Source organism: Adiantum capillus-veneris, chromosome 27, assembly GCF_014529385.1.
Source record: "Adiantum capillus-veneris isolate H3 chromosome 27, ASM1452938v2, whole genome shotgun sequence".
NCBI lineage: Eukaryota > Viridiplantae > Streptophyta > Polypodiopsida > Polypodiales > Pteridaceae > Adiantum > Adiantum capillus-veneris.
The window spans coordinates 24,819,818-24,842,182 of NC_140957.1; the positions used below are offsets into that span (position 1 = coordinate 24,819,818).

The 22,365-nt window shown below is 40.6% G+C and overlaps 2 protein-coding genes across 2 annotated transcripts in view; both read left to right on the forward strand.

Annotated features, from left to right (window-relative positions):
- Positions 1-19,028, forward strand: part of LOC147421654 (uncharacterized) — a 42,100-nt gene extending 23,072 nt beyond the window's left edge. The window contains exons 3-5 of the mRNA XM_086502956.1: positions 17,530-17,917; positions 18,347-18,414; positions 18,701-19,028. Coding sequence (XP_086359082.1) covers positions 17,530-17,917; positions 18,347-18,414; positions 18,701-18,728 — 484 coding nt within the window. The 3' untranslated portion in view covers positions 18,729-19,028. The remainder of the gene's footprint in view (positions 1-17,529; positions 17,918-18,346; positions 18,415-18,700) is intronic.
- Positions 19,029-19,373: 345 nt separating this feature from the next.
- LOC147421655 (uncharacterized) lies at positions 19,374-21,154 on the forward strand. Its single transcript, XM_086502750.1, has 2 exons — positions 19,374-19,514; positions 19,625-21,154. Exon 2 carries the CDS (start codon positions 19,664-19,666, stop codon positions 20,936-20,938), a length of 1,275 nt encoding a protein of 424 aa, XP_086358876.1. The 5' UTR covers positions 19,374-19,514; positions 19,625-19,663; the 3' UTR covers positions 20,939-21,154.
- Positions 21,155-22,365: the final 1,211 nt, after the last annotated feature.

A 22,365-nucleotide genomic window follows, 5' to 3' on the forward strand; every position in this document is an offset into this window, starting at 1 on the left:
TTGCCATTACAGCACATGGTCCCTAGAACCCAAAATGTGGTCCAAACCACACCGTTGCCACCTCCAGTGCTAGGACCGCAACCCCCTCATCCAAGAGTTACACCTATGAACCAAATAGGTTGCGAGTCATCTAGTACTTATGTAGATTGCAAAGAGGACATAGACTCTAGTATCACCTATGGAGTCGACATGCTTGAGGAGTGTCCCATGTACTATATGGAAGACCATTGGGGACAAATCAAACCGGTATATCAAGCTACTGCGCTAGCAGCAAGAGGCCAAAACATTAATAGTTTTTCCAGGAGACCACCTCTTCAGTGCTACGAATGTGGTGGACCACATCGAGTAGCTGAGTGCCCCATTAGAATGCAAAAGAATGCTGCACTAATGCAAACAAGTCAAGGGAGTGCATTGGCAATGCCAATACTAACATAGGGACAGGAGAGGATCCCGTGTATATGAATGACCCTGAGGATGACTCAGATTCGATAGAGACCACGGAGACCAAAACTGTTACTACAAAGGAAAAGGCCAATGAGGAGGATCACGAGGGGGAATTACGACGAACACCAAAAGAGTATTCAAAGTTAAACCACCCAGTTGCGAACTCCCAAGATAATCCACGAGAGACAAAAAATGAGGATTGCAAGAGAAAGATTGGAACCTATCCAAACCCAACAGTGGAAATTGAACGAGTCCAACAACTGAGGGGTTTGGTGGAAGAAACTCAACAAACATTAGAACCTGAACCCAAACATATCCAGATGTCGAACACAGTTTTTCCCACACAAGTTCAACCTCACAAGAACTACAGGCCGTTAGCTATACCCAATATCATTCGGGAAGAGAGTGAGGGTAGGACATCTGAAAGTGGACACACACCTTTCCTACTAGAGAGAATGTTTGGTGAGGGAATGCCCGACCCCCTTGAGGAAGTGGAGATTCCATCTTCACCATTCTCTTGTCAGGGTCCTACGTCCCACAAGATGCCATTAAATGTTGCCAAATTGATGGATTTCATGTCTTCAGAAGTTAGAACCACCATCATGTCCAAACTATATAAAGACCCCGAGCTAGTCTCAGCTCTTTGAGCCTTCCTCAATGGAGAATTACAAGCCGGATTACCACAGTTTGCACATATGAACAAACCTGACTTGGTAATGAATGATGAGGAACATTTAGCACCACCATCTGACCTAGTGGAACATGAATCTGTAATTGAAGCACCCGTTAACAAGTTGGGGCAATACTTTGAAGGTGATGAATCTAATGCTACTCTACCAATCACTACTAAAGGATTAACTGTAAAGGGGGTCCTTGACGGTGGTGCGGGAGTCAGCATGGTGACAAAGAGTTGTTGGGAGTCTATGGGGCGACCTCACCTTGAAGCCACAAGCGTAGTGGTAAAAATGGCTAATGGATCTATTGTTACGCCTATTGGAATGCTAAAGGATCTCAGAATCAAGGTCTTGGGACACAAGGTAAGGCAGACTTTCATTGTTATGGATTTTTCCAAGCATCCTATGTCATTTGAGATGATCTTAGGGCGTCCATTCATGAGGGAAACAAAAATGGTGCATGACTGGTCCAAAAACCACGTCTACTTACAGTTCCAAGACTCTGTCATTCAAGTTGATCTTTTAAGTGGTCGAACTTATCCTCTAGGAAATAAATTCATCATTGATAATCGATCACACACAAAAATTCACTCAGCTCCATTACAGTATTGTTACACGTGTAACGAAGACACGGATATTGGGGAGAACTCTCCTTATATGGATATCCTACCCGGAATGGCTGAGTCAGACAATGTCGATTGGGTACACCTAGCGGCAACTATAGATACATGGGGAGCTAGAGGAACAACCTGGGTAACACCATATGGGGAAGAGATACCACACATTGCACCAGTAAACATGTTAGGTGTAGCGCACGTAACATCCGATGATAAGAAAGAGGCACACCTACCTGAGAGTGAAACCGATGATTCCTCAAAGGCTTCAGGCCAATACACATCAGAAACGGAATCTAAGGGAGAAATGGATTCAGAACCTGAGGAAACATCGAGTGGGCCAAGTATAGAAACTGAACACTCAAGGCCTAGTACGACCATCTATGGTAATTTATATGAGAGTGAAGAAGATACAAGCGAAGACCTATCAAGCGAGTCGAGTTCAAACATTTACCAAAATCAAAACCTTAACAAGAAACAAAGGTCATATAAGAGACGACGATATCGAGCAAATGTGAGAGCTAGGATAAACAAGGAAAGATCTACTGCAGAATGGCCTAGCTATCTAGGGGCATGTGATGCTCATCGAAATCTAGTAGACAATTGGGGTGAACATCTCCAGAGTGTCATGTGGTGCAGCCCGCGACCCATTGACCTCGCTCAATTGGAGGTTACAAAGCCGAAATTGAGTCGAACTATAAGAAGACGTCAAAACCGAGAGTTAGCACAACAACAAAAGGAGGCAAAACTAAAAGAAAGGTCTCCGTCACGACAACAGCCTGCTGACTTACATACGGCTCCTGAACATTTTAAATCTTATACCACGGGGGAGCGAAAGGTTGTGTATGCCAAATCCCAACGAATACCTACCAATGGAAGCAGTGGAGTCTATGATGGTCCAGCGGTAGTTAAAGAGATAGAATTAGCAGAACCAGGTGAGGAGTCTAAACCAGTATTTATTGCTCAAGACCTTACCGAAACTGAAGAGGCTGTACTTAAGGAGCTCCTCAAGGAATACAAGGATATCTTTGCTTGGACATATCATGACATGAAGGGCGTTCCGCCTTCTGTGGTGCAACATACAATTCCCATGATCAACACTGCTAAACCCGTCCAACAACGACCCTATCCAATGAATCCTAAGTACGCCAAAATTGTACAAGAGGAGATTGAAAAACTTATCCAATGTGGATTCATATACCCTATTGAGCACTCAGAATGGGTTTCTCCAATAGTCATTGTGCCAAAAAAGAATGGTAAACTAAGAGTGTGCGTGGACCTCAAGAAAGTTAATGCAGCTACTAGGAGAGATCATTATCCCTTGGCATATTCAGAACATGTGCTTGAAAAAGTTGCGGGCAAGGAAGCTTATAGCTTTTTAGATGGGTACTCTGGTTACAATCAAATCACAATTGCATTAGAGGACCAAGCTAAAACTGCTTTTATCACAGAGTTTGGAGTGTTTGCATTTCGTGTTATGGCTTTTGGCTTAACAAATGCCCCTGCTACATTCCAACGATTAATAAACACTGCGTTTAAAGAATTTCTAAGGGAGTTTTGTGAAGCTTTCCTAGACGACCTTTGTGTTTATTCTTCTTGGGAGAAGCATTTGTTATATCTACGAAAAATATTTGAAAGGTGTAGATTTTATCGCATCTCATTGAACCCTTTCAAATGCCAATTTTGGGTTAAGTATGGAGTCATTCTAGGGCATATAGTGTCCAAGAACGGCATATCCACAGATGAGAGTAAGATTAAAGCCATTGCCGATTTGCCACCACCTACGAACTATAAAGGAGTTCAAAGATTTATGGGCCATGTTGGTTATTATCGAAGGTTTATTTTAAACTTTGTCGAGATAGGGCGTCCATTGTACAAGCTTCTTATCGAGTTTCACTGCACGGAAGAATGTCATCAATTTTATGAGTTATTAAAGAAGGCCCTAACAAGTGCTCCAATCTTGCGAACACCTGATTGGAATGTACCTTTTCATGTGCATATTGATGCATCAAATTTTGCTATTGGGTGTGTTCTAACTCAACTAGGAGAACATAAATTGGACTACCCTATTAGCTTTGCAAGTCGCCAATTAAATGATGCCGAGATGAACTACACTACTACAGAGCGCGAAGGTCTAGCTATGATTTACGCAGTAAAGAAATTTCGCTATTACCTTCTTGCTACCAAGTTTGTGTTTTATGTTGATCATCAAGCATTGCTATATTTGGTAAACAAGCCGTGTTCCACAGGTCAAATTACACGATGGTTGTTAATTCTTCTTGAGTTTGACTTCACCGTTGTTGTGAGGCCTAGGAGGAAACATGTCATGGCAGATCATTTATCTCGTATCCCTAATGGCGAAGCTCCTACGGGGGTTGATGATGAATTGCCTGATACTCCTTTGTTCATTGTTGAGACAATGCATGAATGGAGTGAAAAGATTGTTAACTTCTTAGTTAATGGTTTTCCACCCAAAGAGCTGCGAAAAGATATAGCTCGAAAATTAATCAAGGAATGCGAACCCTATTGCTTACTGGCTGGAACTCTCTATAAGAGAGGAAAAGATGATGTTCTTAGACGTTGTGCCCTCGATGATGAGTATTTATATATTCTACAAGAGGCACACATGGGCGTAGCTGGTGGTCACTTTTCAGGAAACTTGACTGCCCGAAAGATCTTACAGTCAGACTATTGGTGACCCACTCTGTTTAAGGATGCATCACTTTTTGCAAAAGGATGTGATGAATGCCAACGCTTCAACAAGCCACAAAGAAGGGATAGGATGCCTCTACATCCCATCAAGGTAACCCAACCATTTGAAAAGTGGGGCTTAGACTTTGTAGGACCGATTAGTCCGGCTGCACGTAACACGCAATCACGATATATCATTGTGGCTACCGACTATGTAACCAAATGGGCTGAAGCAAAAGCAACACGAAAGGGGGATGCAAAAACAACAGCTAAGTTCCTCTTTGAGAACATTATCACACGTTTTGGATGCCCCTTTGAACTTGTGAGTGACAATGGAACTCATTTTATAAATGAAGTAATAAAAGAACTCACATCAAACTTCATGATATCTCACCACAAGTCTACACCCTATTATCCCCAAGCAAATGGCCAAGCTGAGAGTACCAACAAAACTCTCATCTCCATTTTGACAAAGACAGTCGAGGCTCATCGCACTGATTGGGACCTAAAGCTTACATCAGCTTTATGGGCTTATCGTACTGCATATAAAGTTGCTATTAATTGCACACCGTTTAAAATGGTGTATGGCCAAGAAGCAGTTATGCCATGGGAGTTTGTCATTCCTAATCTTCAAGTAGCCTCTCAAGAAGGTTGGGATGGTAACCCCTTAGTGGAGCGATTATATATCCTGGAAAGGCTAGATGAAGAGAGGCAATTAGCTGTGCGAAATGCTCTAGTGGAGAAGGATAGGAGAAAGAAGTGGTTTGATAGCCATTTAAAGGATAAAGACATCAAGGTTGGTGATAAAGTTCTTATGTACGGGGTACGTAATGAAAAGAAGAAATTGAAATACACTGGTAAGGGACCATATCGAGTGTGTGAAATTACCCCGCAAGGTACCATTCGTGTGGAGACTCTAGATGGAGTTGAAACCATTGGATTCCTTAATGGGAGTAAATTCAAAAGATATTATGATCCTCTAAGCCAGGAAGAGTTGCAAGCCATCCATCAAAAGAAGGCTACCAAGGAACAAGCAGAGCTTAAAAAAATCCAAGCAAGAGTTGAGGCTCGAGAACGACAACAACGTCTTAGACGCCAACGAGACGCTAATCTAGGAATCAGGCAAGCATTTTTCGAGGACACAGATGACGACTCATTAGAATCTGAGACACCCCTACGATACCCAATTGAGCTAAATAGCCCCTATGGGAAAGTACTATACAATGCCTTATTAGATACGGGAGCTAAACACAATTTGTTATCCTATGGAGTTTGGTGTCAATTAGGGAAACCGACCCTATCCCTAAGTACGATGCAAGTCAAGGGCATTAATAAAAAGAAAACTGCTATTCATGGAGTCCTTCAGAACCCTGTTGTCTATGACAATGGAAGCATAGTGCAGAGGTTTCTAGTCATGCCCGCGGGAGCTATGGAAGGCAACGTAAACCTGGGACGCACGTGGATGTTGGCAACCAAATGCACTATTGATTGGGATACTGGTAGTGTCACGATGCGACCACCGACTCTTACGCCTATCATTCAAGCAAAGTCACCTACTTTGCAAACTCTAGCAAAGTTGAAGGATAGCCAACATTCACAAGCCAAGGTGGTTAACTCGTCCTTGCTGGCTACCCATGAACCTAGCACTTCAACACTTGTAGTTGCAGCAAGCAGTAATATTGCAAGTACTCAACCTTCACGACCTAAGAGTACATACCAATGGGTCCCCAAGGCCTTACTTCCAACTACCTCAACCCTCCCATCCATTCCAAGAAAAAATTTCCCCGGAAAACCAAGAGCGCGCCCTAGGAGAGTCAAGACCAAATCACGATGGATTCCAAAACAACTATTAGAAGCCTAAGGCTACTATGATGGAAATGAGCAAATTTGGGTACCTAAACGTAAAATGTGTCCTTCCCTATCGACAAAAAACCCATATGAGTCAAACAGTGTAACGCTAAAGCCAATGGCAGACCGTAGGAAGGGAAAGATCACAGAATGCTACACACCTAGTCCAGAGCTAGTTTGGGCTCCAAGGCAAAACCAATTTATTCCACCTAGCTCAGGAAGGGGGGAGTTCCATGAAGCTTCTAGCTCCTCATGTAATACATCCATAGAGGTAAAAGCTTCTACACAGCCTCCATCTATAGTAGTGGACCTCCATGAAGCTACAAAAGAATCCACACCTCCCAGTGTTCAAGAATCACCTGATGAACCACTTCAAGTTCGATCCTGGGAGAGTACCTTACCACCCTTGCAACTTGACGAGGCACCTAGGGTAATAGAAAACTACTGGAAAAAATCCTCACCTATTACCAACTGGAACAATTGGTTTCAAAGGGTGACGACATCATTTCAAACGGTATGATCTACCCAAGGAATGGGGGAGTGTTTGTGGACATCCATTATTCACTTGCTTCCCTCTCAACCTTTCTCTCTGACCTCTTAATCTCCAATCTTAGGAAATGTATATATAAAGCCTTATACTCATAAAAACAAGATAAAAAAGTAAAAGAGCAAGAGCCATAACACAAATCATAAAAACAAATTATGCACAAGAACACGACCCTTGTAATATTTGCACTCTAACCATCATCTATTTGCGTGTACAGATATAGCTAGTACGCTAGAGTCATCCACTCCTGCCTTGGGTGAGAGGTACCCTCATTACTTTTCACAAATATTTCACATGGTCTTTCCAGTGCTTGCATGTGAATGGGATTTGATAGGTACGCTAGCATGTGAGAGGAATTTTGAGGAGTTAGAATGGCTGATACGTCTCTTGACCACGTCTGATCCATACTTAGTAGAGAGCGTTTCTCCCATTGCACAAGCCTACCCTTTTGACCAAGATGACTATAGGCGTCTAGTGACCTTCTTAGTAAACATGGGCACCTATGATGAAGAAGAAAATTTACAGGACTACACGGATGGCACATATGGTCTCATGAATGATGACTTTGTTTATCTCGACGACGAGGATAAGGGTTTAGCCTTAGGGTTTCCCACAACCTCTGCAATATCCTATTCCCTTGACTCTCTAGGGGGAGTGCAAATAATTAGGTTAGGGTTCCTTATGTTTTTTGTTGTGTTCAATAAGTGTTGGTACCTTTTCCCACTAATGTGCCTCTTGGAGGTATTCCTTTTGTTTCCTAGTGTGTACAGGAGCGTGTTGCTATTGATAGGATTTGGACCTTCATGGAATCTTTATCTCGACTCACTCTTCAAATCAAGCGCGACCTTCGACACAAACAGGTGTTTCTTGTCCATTAGCATTGCCCCTTATCTTTTTTGCATCTATGATTGTCTACTTTAATTGTGATTGGTAGCCTAATATTCACCACATTTGCTTAGTATCAAACATTTAATTCAATGTAATTTTTTGTCATAATCACTTGTCTAGGTTTAAAAATCAAGCAGTCCGACTAAGCTAGTTTGACCAAGTTAGGTGTTAGAAATCTTCTCTTAATACCATGGGGAATGCCTTCCTAATAATCAATGGTTACTTAGGTTCTTAATCCGATTTAGGCAGCATTGTGTGAAATGTACTAGGGCTTTCTAGTGGGCTTGACCCTATTGACCTTTCGCTTAAGTATTATAAAGGGAGTTTACTAGTGTGATGAGCCTGGGGAGGTGTATCAGTGTTATATGACCCCCCAAAGTTACAAAATTAAAATGTTGAAAATGAACAAACAAAAAATCAAAGTGCCACACTGTAAAATCTTAAGCTGGAAGAGAAATCTAAGCTTGATTTGGTACTTCACTCACATGTATTTCCTATGGTACTAGAGCCCTAGAGGTTCCCAGTATGGGCGCTTTTCCTTGAAAAGCAAAAAACCCAAGGCATACAAAATAAGCACACACATCAAATTGAATCACTGTGAAAACACTTTGGGGGGTCAAAGAAAAGGTAATCAGTCAGGCGATGATTTCATGAGAAATTCTTTTTATCGTAGCTTAACTACAAGGTCCTCTAAGTATAGCCTCTAGTCAGCCCTCGAACATGAAATACTTGGCTCTCGCGATTAAACAACTTAATTGACCAGAGAAAATTAAGAAGCTTACCCATGGTATTAATATTTGATCTCTAGTGCCTTTCGACCGTCAAATTAGCAACCCCAGACTTGTTTAATTTTTTACCTTTACATCTGTTTATGCATTTGATTACATTGCAATTTAATGTTCATTGCTGACAAATTGTTTGAAATTCTTTTACCAATCAATTTGTCTACCTAAAACTGCATATGCTTTTTAATCACTTATGAGAATGCAATTACTGTGCCAATGTTGTTTGATTTTGCAGTGACTGAAGAAGGCTAAGGACATTCATCTCAAATGCTCTTCCACCTCGACGAACGAGCTTCAACTCAATAGCTTCCGAGGACGGAATCTACATCAGGAAGGGGGGCATGTTAACCCTCACGGCTCATGGACACCCCATCACCTACGACGGACGTGTATTATGTATTTGGTAGAGTCAGGTACCGGGCTTGTCGGACCAATAGGAAAAGGGTAAGAGTGATCGCCGATGAGAGGCGCACTCTAACTGGGACATTCAAGGGATTAGTTGGCTAAGCATGGGCGCCCAAGTGTGAATGGGGTGAGCTCATATAAAAGCCAACTAAACCTAAAATTCACTCATTCTCTCATTTGTGCAATAGAAGAGTGCTCTTGCTCCATCTCCATCTCCATCTCCATCTTCTTCTTCTTCACCTCCTTGTGTGTGTGTGTATGTGTGTGTGTGAGAGAGAGAGAGAGAGAGAGAGAGAGAGAGAGAGAGAGAGAGTGCGATCGAGCATTGCGGAGGCACGACGGCGGTGAAGCGGTTGAGCGCGACGTAGCGGCGCCTCCTTCTTCTTCGCGGCGAGGAATCCTCCACGGCAGGAGCATAGAGCGGTGAGTGACACACCATTGCCCTCTTTTGAGCTTACTAGTTAAGCTAGTTGTGTGCTTGGAGCCGTCTATGGCTCGCACACAGTGTTAGGCAAGGCCCTTGCTTCGACAGTGCGGCAAGGAGCGCACAGTAAGCCCTTTTATAAACCTCAACAAGCGATAGTGAAAGTTTTTGTTGGCGGCATAGAGGTGTTTGAGAAATTCCAATGGCAACCACACCATGTCGGATCCCTCAAAGACTATTGCATATTCTTCCATGTGCTCCTTCATGTAATCAAGAAAGATTTGGAATCCCTCTACATGAAGGTTAGCAATGGAATGCATGTCGATCGTCCCCTCAAACACACTGACTAGTTCATGTGCACGATCTGCAAGTCCTATCTTCTGTAGTTGTGTGAGAAGTGCATCAAAAGATGTTGCCATACGTCTGTTCGTGAAGAAGATGGGAAGAGAGCTGAAAGCTAGTGTTTTGTGAATGTGAGAAATGAAGTTTAAAACCTAGAAATTCACTTTTATACTCAATGCCAGTTTTTAAAAGCATTTAAAATTAACGTCAAATTAACTTAAAACTATAATTAGAAACAAAATCACGCAACCAGCCATTGAAAGACACCAACATTGAAAGTATTCACGCTCCAAATTTAAAAAAACTTGCACATTTCAACCGAATTCTTGAACAAATTAAAAATAAAAAAGAGATTCAAAACACCATATGTATTAATGGGAGCAAGATGTCGTGCACTGCATTGTCGTGGAGGCATATTTGCAGACCAATTGATTCTCTAGCAGCAACATCAGAGTCTAGTGTCTCCCATTCCTTCGTCAGCTTCCATCGTTTGTAGGGAAAGACAATTGACAAGCTTTGCTTCACAATATGGTATCTGCACACCACATTCTCAGCAACTACAGAGCACTTGATTGTATCTCCTTGGTGGTTGACCACCTTAGTCTCCCATCCAACTGCAAGGAAGCCGTTGATCGCACTTCCCCCTTTGCAAGTCCACATTGTTGGTGTCCTGCGAACACTCTGCAATCGAAAGATAAACACAAACACATGAAGGGGCATAAACCAAGTTAGGGAAGCTTTGTGGAAACCATAGGTGCACTTCATTGCTGAATGCACATCTGTCTCGATTCTCCTTTTGGTTGCTGTGATCAAGGCACTATCTAGCTTAGGCCATTCCATACTCTGCAAGGTTGGTGGATGAACCGGAGAAAGATTACCATACCCAGTTTGCCTAGGCGTTACATAAGTATGGTTATAAAAAAAATTATCCCATGAGACAAGCTCCGTGGATGGACAACCAGCATAGAGCATCTTGTCAAGGTCAACGTGGATGGCCTCAAAAGTTCCTGTGAAGGACTCTATTGGCTCCCACTCTACAAAATCGGATGGGAATACATCTGCAAACATGAACAAGCAATGAAAGCCTTATAGACATTAAAGCAATATAGACATCTAAAAACTTGACAGAGGAGTGAAATTACAGTTTGCAACCTCGATGGAGCCACTACTGTCTCTAGCTTCAGTTGTGAAGCAACATACACATGTTACACCTTTGCAAGCCGCTTGCCGTCATGGGTTTTCTTGAGCTCCATGATCCTCCCTTCCAATGGTGTGCTCGAGAAGCCATGTGTCTCCTTGAGACCTTACGCGCACCTCTTGAGCTAGGTTGCATTCTCACCCACATCAATAGTTTGAACTCCATCGTCACCCAGCATCCACGGTCGTCTTGTACATTGCTGCATGAAATGGAGTCAATGCCACTCCTAGGTCGTTGAGTACCTCGATGCCATGGGGAATAGTGGCACAACCTGCAGACAAACAATTGTAATTAGACATTGCACATGCATGTTCTCAGATTTATAGAGCAAGATTCTTGATGGCACACAAAGACAAAGGATGCCACTTACTGCTATATTGTTCCACCTGCTTGTTGGCTTAATGGGGAAGATAATGTTGCAAAGCGTGAGGGAGAAGTAGATCCTCTCTAGAGAGCACAATGGAGAAGGAGCAGGAAACCTGTTGAGGAAAGAAAGAGGGATGATCTAGCAGAAGGATATGTTGCAGATCTTCAACTTTAGGTAGAGGTGTTTAGTGAGGCTCATGGAGAACTTTAGCTTGAGGAGAATGCAGCAAGCTTGAGGAGAATGCAGTAAGCTTGAGGAGGGAAAGGAGGTTCAAACTCTGCTGCTAAGCTTTTGGGAGGGAAAACTGAAAGGAAAGAAAGAGAAGCAACTCTTGCAAGGTGAAGTCAGAGATCATACAGTAGAGAGAGAGAGGGAGGGAATGATCAGCACGTTTTTGGAGGGACTTCCTTTTAGGAGACAGGGGAGAGAAACTGGCAGCCACTAGAGAGAGAAAGGATTGGTTTTCACTCAACTATTTAGAGAAAATTTCCTTTTTTTTGAATTTATAAGAGATTTTCTCTTTATATTTTATAAAAGGCCCTGCCATACCCACCATTTCAGTCCACATGGCATATGATCTCCTTTTTAATCCCATGGAAAATAAAGAGGCCCCCTTGGACCCCAATCCCTTCCTAATGGTCTTGTAGGATGTGGTGGCTTGGCAATGAAGCATAAGTGTTGATTGGGTTCGTAAATTATTTTTGGCACGTGTTCAATCGTAGTAGCGGCTTTCTACTAGTCTAGGATCGACTCTTTATGTCGGTAAGGTATCACATTCAGCACAGTCATAGCCACCTCCATCGCCTTTACGAAGCCATCAGGAGTCAATTGTGTCGTTTTCTTCTCCTCCTAGTAGACCTCCAGCTGTAGTTCCAGGTCAAGCCATGTTTAACCGCTCTATCGGTCACTATTTCCCACACTACCCATGGGGGTCCCACCTGCACACGCCCCAACAATGCAACCGTCACAAGAATTGCGACCATCGAGAACCCAAAATCCCAATTTGTGTTGATTACTTCATATGAGCTTATTTTCTATGTAATGGCACACCAAAACTTAATGGTTGTTCATACTATGTTTTAATTTTTTATGAGCATCATGTGCTATGTGTTTGCCACTATGTTTTGATTTTTGTAACTATGTTTTAATTTCTAAAGGCAAGTCAATCAAAGGTGGTTAATCTTTTAGTGAGATTTTTTTTCCACTTTATTTTATCTAAAAATATTACGAAGAACATAGTGTGACTAATCTTTGAAGTAAAGTCACTCACTCAGGGTTCTTTATAAATAGCCCAAAAAAAAAAACTAGTTTTATTCATTCATTCATTCATTCACAAGTTTCTCTAAATTACTATTTTCAAAAGCTAATCCTTTAGTTTTCTCTCATTCACATATTTACCATGCCGCGAGAAAATCGCGGATAACACAGCTTTTCGAGGTAGTCAACGATGCCACAATGTCCATATTCAACATCATGCATGGCCTTGATTTCAATGCACATCCACTCAAAGGGGATATTGAGCAAGTTGCCGCTCTTGCAAACAATGCAATCATGATTTTGGGGAAACATGGTTTTTGCACCCCACAGGAGTGTGCAGCCTTCGAACAACATGTGGAGGCTTGGGTAGAAGTGTGAATGACATACATTGTCACACAAGGACAAGCCAATGGAGCCAATGAAGCCAACAATGACACTAGCGATGAGGACAACTAAATTTCACCTTTCCTCGCTAATGTTAAAGAAATAAGCCCTTGACACCATATGAGCATATTGTATTGTTTGGTCCATATCTATCTTATTGTAGTTGTTGTTTTAAGATGTGTACTTTCAACCTCTTTAATATTAGCCTATATGGTTTTGTTATTGTAGTCTTCAAATGTTGTTCAAAGTCAAATTGGATTATTGTGGACTGCTAACCGTTGAAATTATCTTGTTGCAAACGATTTTTGTGCATGTATCATTGTCCGGTTGATGGCTAATTTTGTTGCACTGTGTATATCATGATGTTTGAAAAGAGTGTGTGTGCTCTGATCTGGGCAAATTTTTGTGTTTGTTTACGAGTGTGCATGTGTAAGAGTGCACACAAGTGTGACGTAATAGAGAGACACTTAGCATGTTGGTGGTTAAACTTGTTGTTCGACATATATCATGACATTTGAGAAGATTACGTGTGCAGTGATTCGGGTGTGTTCATGTGCTTGTATGAGTGTACATGAGAGAGACAAAAGAGAGAGAGATAGAGATTTGTAAATGATGGATGTTTGATCGAGGTGTGTTTGCCAATGTGTGTTTGTGTGTGAGAGAGAGATAGATAGATATATAGAGAGAAGGAGATGAATAAGAAGAAGAAGATTGATCAAACATCGTAGGAAACTATCCCAAGAGACCTTGGAGATCTATCTGACGAGGAGAGTTGAACTCAAGATAGGTTATTCAAGATGGGAATGGCATAACCAATCTACCACACTTGGGTAATAGAAAGGTTGTACCATTTTTCTCTTTTTTTTAACACACATGCCACCACCGAGAAAGCACACACACCTGAGAGAGAGAGAGAGAGAGAGAGAGAGAGAGAGAGAGAGAGAGAGAGAATCTTTTTGGAATCTTCTCGTCAGATTTTAAAAACAAGGTCATCGAAAAATGCTCGCCAAAAACTTACGTCCATCCAATCTACACCATGTAGAAACGACTATCCATATGGCACTCGACTGTAGCATTGCACCTAGATTGTGCATTAATAGTATCATGTCTCACCATCAAGAAAGAAGAATGTGGAGGACATTTACCATGGCCTATGGCTGTTCGGCATGGGTGGATTTAGTAGAAGCTGTATGAGAGCATTGTGACAAGGGGCACATAGTGAAGGCTATATAAAGTAAGCTTTCCTACTAGCCTACAAGTGTGTGCACCTCTAGAGAGAAAGTACACATTTGGAGGATTTTGGAGCCTCTTTTGGTCCCTCTACAAATATCAACCTTAGCGAAACGATGAAAGAAAAAGTCTTTTTAGACAAGGATTTTCGCACTTCTTTAAGTGAAGCATGAAAGTTTAAAATATAGTTTGTCTAATTCTAATGACAATTTATATCTTGTCATATTTCAAGCTTTATGGCGGTAAAAACAAATTAGACCAAGATGGCGGCAAGTCAAAAGTTAAACACAACCTTTTATGGTACTTTCTTCACCATGTATCTTCTTTCCTCTTTACTCTTACAATGGCAAAACTTTTTTCACAGTGTTTCATCTAGTTCTCAACATAAACATAAATATAATCTTCATTTTGATATAAAAGAAGAATATAAGCCTTTGCAAACAAAAAAAACCACGTACTTTTACACCTAATCAAGAAGACCAATTAAAATGTTTGGGTCATTATAATCTAGATTTATGGTGTGGAAGGAGTATACATCTTATTGATCCTTGCACACTTTCCATTCCTAATTGTAGAAATCCTACATCTCTCTTACAATTTGCCGAAAATGTAGCAAAGGGTCTTTATGGTTGTTGTTGCTACTTGCTGGAGACATAAAAGCATAAATATAATTCTCTACATAAACATAAATATAATCTTCATTTTGATATAGAGGAGGAATATGAGCATTTGCAAAAAAGAAACAAATCATATACTTGTATACCTAATCAAGAACACCAATTTATATGTTTGGGTCATCAAAATCTCGATTTATGGTGTTAAGGGAGTACACATCTTATTGATCCTTGCACACTTTCCATTCCTAATTTTAGAAATCTACATCTCTCTTACAATTTTCCAAAAATGTAGCAAAGGGTCTTTATGGATGTTGTTGCTACTTGTTGGAGACAGAAAAGCATATCATAGCTTTGAAGAAGATGCTATTTTGAGTCAAGTCTTCACATCAGCAATCAAAAAGTCAATTCCTTGATCGAAACTATTTCTGAGCTTGAAAGAGATTAAGAAAAATCTTGTATTAAGAATGCTCCTCTAAGACTGAGACAAGGATATCGAGGAGTTTCCAATGTTGAAACATTTCAAAGAAGAATGTGAACAATAGTGTGAGTCATAGTTTTTAATTTCAATTCTTTTCAAGCTTATAAATTGAATATCTAGATTGTTTCTTTGTCAGTCAGATTGAAGGACAAGAAAATCTCTTCATCTATATTGCCTATCCCTACAAGAATGAAAGTTGCAGAGTTTTTGGGTCCTCCCATACACATAATAGGAGACTTTTCCACAAACAAGAGAGTGGTGCACTTCAATAGATTTACAATGTATTCTTTGATAAAACCTTTAACAAATAATGTGTTGTTTTAATAACATGACTCCAGAGGATGTGGTTTAAGAAACTTATTTTTGTGACGGCTCAACAAATGTGAAATGCTTAAGCACAAAAAGATGGAGCGAGTGACAATCACTATCATGCATCGAGCACTAAAGAAACAGTTTTCTATAAATTCAAATGATAACCCTGATGAAGAGAGAGAGAGAGACTTCAAATTGTATTTGGTGGCTTGGATTGATTGAGGCAAAATCATGAGCGATATTTCTTTGTATATCACACATTCAAAAAATTATTGATTATAGATAATGTTTATTATAGGTTGACAATGAAGATCATGATGTTTTATACCGAGCAATTCATCAAATCCAAATACCAATGGGATGCCTCTTTCACTACCTTTGAGGCAGATGTACTTCTTTGCTTCTTTTTAATTTAAGTTTCCTGTTTTACTAAAAAAATCAAAATACCAACAATTAATAAAAAATAATTAGTAGGAGAACTTTTGTATGTGGAGGATATTTGTAGTTTTTATGTTGAATGGCACATGTTAGGTGATTTTAAAACATTGAAATGCATGTGTAATATCTCCAAGGGTGCTCTTTTGAAAGTTCCTTGTTTATATTGTATGCAGTCAACAGATCATTTGAATCGTCACAATCAGTTGCACAAACCTACAAGAGATCTTGAAGATGCAAACTTTAAACCTCTTTTAGATATTCCGCTATCACATGTACATGTATGTACATTGTAGCATTATGTAGAATTTTGGAGAAAATAATTTACTTATATGTCCAATTTGCATAAAAGAAAAGGCATCAAATGAGGGGATTCAAAAAATCAAAGAAGTTATTTTGGCATGGAGATAATGTCAAATCACAAAATGTTCAAAGAAATCAATAGTTTCACATGAAGTTCCAACAAAACCTCAATTGATGGCGTACAAAGGCGAAGATATCTATCAAACCATGGAGAGTTCTCAAAGCCTACAATTAGATTTCACTTATGGAAGTTGTTATACGACACAATAAAAGAGCATGTAGATTCAGGTGAGGTATGGAATCACAAAGCTGAGGTGTAGATATGTTTGGATGAAATTTTTCTTATATCGGACAAAAAATGTGGACACAAGAAGAAAACATAAAGTTGAGACTTTCACTCCAAGCTTTGGCAAGAGTATGCAAAAGGTTTGGTCATCTCATTACATAACACATTACATGGTATATTTGTTTTTTTGTTTACATATATATACATACATATATATATATATATACATACACATATATATATATATATATACATACATATATATATATATACATATATATATATATATATATATATATATATATATATATATATATCTATATATATATATATATATATATCTATATATATATATAATACTTTTCATAATTCTTCATTTAAGAGGAAAACAAAAACCATAAACTTTGTTGCAACTTTTGTGTTTTACTTTAAATAAAGAGCGAACTTGCACCTAGGTATGCTGGTCTCTGTCACAACCATCGACGGCCTTGATGTAGGCACACCATGTGGAAGCTATGAGCGAACTTGCACCTAGGTATGCTGGTCTCTGTCACAACCACCGAGGGCCTTGATGTAGGCACACCATGTGGAAGCTACGAGCGGGAGTCAGAGATGGTTGGCCATCCATGACGGTGGGAAGAGGAGCACGAGACCTGAAATGAGATAACTTTGGCTTTGAATGAAATCTTGACGAGCTCAAGTTGGATGAGCTTGAATGGCGATACGAGACTCTGTAAAGGCACATGAAGAGGAGGAACCCATTCCGAATGAATGTAAGACCATGCCCCAAGCTGGAAAGCTACAGCTTGGCGCAAAATGTCACACACACTCGCATACATACATACACTCACGAACACACGCAGACATGGCCCACTCACATACCCACATTCTCTCACACACACACACTCTCTCTCTCTCTCTCTCTCTCTCTCTATACGTGTCTCCCTCAACTTTGAAACTTTGAACTTTGAAGGTCAAAAAAGGACACAAAATGACAAAGTCTACCAAATTTGAGTCAAATCGTATGTGGGTGTACAGCGTGCACGCCTGCTGCAACTTCAGTCCGCCATGGCCAGATCTACTTGAGAAAGGGCCCGCCTTTCCTTTTGTATGTGACCTGGGAGACCCACCATAGTCACTGCTACTCTCCTCATCTTTTCTGCTTTCTCCCTCACAATCATCACTTTCATCCTCACTGTGTATCATCGTCATTATCATCACCACCATCGCTAGGGTTGCAGAATTCGTTCCCTTTTTCCTATGCGGAGCTCGTTTCCTTTTTCTGGTGCAGAGTTAGCGTCTCGCTTCTTATCACCATTGTCATCATCATAGTTGCCATCGCAAGGGTTTTCCTTCTTTTTCTGTCTCTTCACCTTCCTCCTTTGCTGGTATAGTCTACTTCCATCTCGTCAATTTTCACTCTTTTCGTTTGATTCGCTGTATAGTTGCTCTCTGATTTGAGTGTTTTGTCGAAATCCTTTCTGTTTTGTGTCTGTCTGGACTCTGGTGTGTTGCCGCGCCTGGTTTTTGTCACCTAGAGCTTAGATCTGCTCTAAGTAACAGGCGATTGTTTGTTTCACCATAGCCAAACATCGTTGAACCTCATAGAGCTCCTGTTGCTTATGCCTTTGGCAAGCGTACACAGAGTTATGGTTTGCTGTTAACGTTGTTGAGAAGATTTGAAGGGTTCGAGTATACTTCCATAGTGAGAGAATATTCTCGCTTGGTTGAGTTTTTTGATTTCTCCTAAAGAGTTTCATGCATTATTTTTCTACTTGCTTGCTTCAATGGTAATTTTCTTCATTCTTCTGTTTCAGGTACTGAGCTGCTTTTCCTTGAAGATTTGGAGCAATTTTGAAGCCGATCTTTTCCTTTCACAAGCAAGGTTTGTCCATTTTGGAATTTTTATGTTTCGATGATTATTCCCATGGTTTATTGTACAGATTTCTATGCTTGTTGTCTGTCTGCAAATGGGAATCTCTCTCTTTTGTAGTCGCTATTTCCACAAGTACCCGTTCTTCTATTATATATGTGCAAGCATAGTTTTGTCCCGCTGTAAGGCGTCTTTTTTCACTCTGAGATCTCAAGCTCAACAAAACCCTCTTGAGCTTGCTAAGTCACCTAGTGATGCCAAATTTTGCTCATAAGTTGTAAGTTTTTTGGATTCGCAGACAAGAAGCTTTATTAGGCAACTGTTGATAGAAGAATTGCACTCGGTACACAGTAGTATTGGGACAGAAACTCTGAAGATTGCATCCTTGCCAGTATGCGTCGGATTCTTTTCAACAAATTTATTGGCAAACGACCTTTGGTGCACTGCATCATACTGATATAACACCCGCAGATTGTACATCTCTTAACCATTTTCAAGGCAAAGATGGGTGCCTCAGTTTACATTCCTGTGCTTGTGATCTTTGTGACGTATATTAGCTAGCTGCCTGTCTTTGAGTTTCAACCTTTTGTAGCAAGCTTTAGCCCTCCCCAAGTCCGAAGTAATGATTTGCCAAGCTGCCAGCCTTATACGATTTCGTGCTCTCAAACACAAAGGTGGGATTTGTGGGCATGTTACAATGGTTCTCAGGATCATAGCTGGTTTTCAACCTTCACGCACTTGTCAGGTATGGCTGCCTTTATGTCATGCTTTTTGGTAATCTTAGGAGTACATCTTATGTCACACAACTATTGGTCTGTGCTTAATAATTCTGATTTGTCAATGCCTGTTATGCTCTCAGGCAGAGTATTTCCGTCAACTACTCAAACCTGTGACGTAGATTAGAGTTCCTTTGAGTTGGACTTCCCTTTCGTTTGAACCTTTTCATCGAGGTATACATGACATGCAGCAGCAACCATCTTAAGAAGTCAAAAGGTTTCAGCCCTACAAGAAGGTTAACAGGCTTGGTTTACTTGAATTTGGTTCACATTCTGAACATACATGGCTTGATCAACGCAAGAGTGCCCAATAGAACCAGTATCTATCCATCTAGGGTATGCTCTAAAGACAAAAAAACGCCACTCTGATGTCTGTCAAGATTTTTTTCCTGCAAAAATAAGGTTCTGTTGGTTAGACTGACAAGATTTCTTCGTCATGGTTTCAGCTGTATTGAGTTGGACGTGTAGTTAACACATCCTTATTGATGCCCATGCACACATCAGGAAGGCTTAATGCCATGGTGGAAAGTAGTCAAAATTGGGTTTTGCCAGCTGAATGTGGTGAGTCTGTTAGTAGTACCAACTTATTAGGAAAGGTGCTGGAGGCTTTTAATTCTGATTCAACAAGTGGAATAAACGCCAGACCTGCTGACCGAGATGTATTTCCACTTCTGAATGGTGCTACATCTATCTCTGCGCCGGTTCAAAGTCCATCTTTTGAATCGATGGGTATTCATTCTCATAAGAAAATCAAGGAGTCTTCTATCCTTTCCAAAGGCGAACTCAGCTCAGATGCTGTCCATTGCCATAGTCTGAAGCCCTGTGACCGTAAGTCAGAGAAAGCCCAATTGGACAAGTTAGAGGTGCATTTGTCAGATACTTGTCAATGGCAGTTTGTTATGTTTGATCAGAGTGGTAGCAAGAAAAGAATGATTTTTCATCCCTCTATGGTACATGAATTCTCAGCTTTGCTTCAGTTCCCTCTTGAGATAACAAATTTCAAGGAATACACACTACTCGAAAGAACTAGAAGTGCTGGGCGTTTGAGAGAGATCTTATTTAGTCCTCTCTGTTTGGATGATTCTGCCCATATTGATGCCATGCTGCCTCCAAATTGGCAATCCACTCTCTCACCAGGTAGAGAGAAAGATGTGTTCCAAGGATTATATGCTACTGTTGCAGAGGTTTCAACTCAGGATAGAGTTACAGATGGTCTTTCAAAAGAGAATACAGAAGATCTAGATGCCCTTTTGTGGTCTGATGATGAAGTGAGCAGTGAAGGCCATTCTCCAAGTAATTTGACATGGAGCGATGCTAATTCCCTCGGTGCTAACGCTGGGGACCCATTCACTGCACGTGTGGATAAGAAGCGCAAGGCCTGTGTTGAAGCTGAGACAGATAGCACGGCTACTTCCTCATATTCAACACTGAAGGTCTTTGGCAGTGAAATTCATCATCTGGGCAGTGGTTCAGGCTATGGCAAAGAGGGATTTGCAGTATTTGATCTGAGTTCAGCTGATGAGGAGAGCTCCAGTGGCAGCACAAACAGTCCGAGGCAGAACCAGGCGCGAAGGTTTTCTCACAAGCGGCCCGCCAAGAAGACTCGGAATGACAAAATTCATGCAACTCTTCAGTTGCTTCGCAGTATAATACCAGGAGGAGAATCTATGGATGCTGCACTTCTTTTGGGTGAAGCTGCTCAGTATGTGAGGAATCTGCAGGTGGAAGTCGAAAAATTGGAGGGCATTTTGTTTCGGTAGGGTGGTCACATTCCTTGTGCAGTGATGTAGTAGTAGTTTGAACTTTGGCAGGTTCTCTGGCTTTAAAACCGATCTCAGTTGACAATCTAGGTAGGACTTGGTATTGTTTTGTTGTGTTAAACAACTAATTACCTCTCTTAATCAGCATGTTTTCATGCTGATGGAGGAGTGGATTCTCTGTTTACTAGAAAATTAATGGTAATTAGGTTTAACTGATGAGCGAGAGTAAACACTTAGTTTGCTTTTGAGTAGTCTTGCTTTGAATGTCATGCACCCAGTGGTGCTTTGGCCTTTAATGAGCCTTCTAAACACATTAAAGGCCATCTAAACAAGGCCTTGGAGAAGAATGGAGAACGCTGACGTGTTTTATTCTAATTTCTTCTGTGTTCGTATCTTTAATGTCTTCACAAGAAGCCATTCGAAGCTTCAATGCTTTATTTATATTGTAATTGTAATGTTTCTTTGTTCAGCTTCATAGGAAGCTATTCAAAGTTTCTTACTATTAGTAGGCCCATATAAGTTTATACTCACCTTGTTATCTTTTTGGGGTGTGAGCATACAGACGTTTTTGCCAATGGTCCCAAGCATATTGTCTATCAGTTGAGAATCAGCATGATGTGCGAAAGGTTAGTGTAGTTTACCGTTTTCATAGAGATGATGAATTGCACTCCTAAGCTTGCTTTTGAAGATGGTATGCTTGTCTGCATTGTTGAAAGTGTACCCTATAAAACCCATTCCCTAGTACCTTGTTTCTTGGCAGCTGATTCTGTTCTTGATTGAACTTTTTATTTAATGATAGACCTAGAACTCGGTTATTTGTTAACGTCCAACAGTTTCTGCAATTTGGTTTTTGACAAAACATGGCCTTGTGGAAGCTTAGAAGCTGGAAAATCAACCTGTTTAGATCACACATGGAATACTTTCAGTGGGTGTTTTGGTGATTTCTCCGTTTGTTGACTTCTGGATGTGGTGCGCCATTAGTGTGTCGTCATTTATATTATGTTTCTTTCATGAGAGTCAGTTGCACTCTTTTGCATTGCATGTCAATTAAAGGTGTCTTGTGTGTGGTGTGGCATTTTCCATCATTCTGATGAACCTGGAGTCTTGATAATTGTTTAGCTATCAATAGATTTTACACGGCTGGTCAAAGAACTAAATACATTATGAGTGGAAGCCCGGGCAATTAGTGGCAGTAGTTAAATTCCCTGACAAAGGAGTGGTTTGACAGCTAAATGAATACATGTGAGAGGAATTGAATGTAAAAGCATGACATAGAAAACTTGAGAGTAGAAGCATTACATCGAAGATTAGAAGAACCATGTACTGATCATCCTGAGTATTAAGAAGGTTGCGTTGGTGTTTTAGTACAGGTAAAGGCCCTGTATGTGGCTCCTAACTGAAAGGACTCATTTGCAAACTAAAATGCC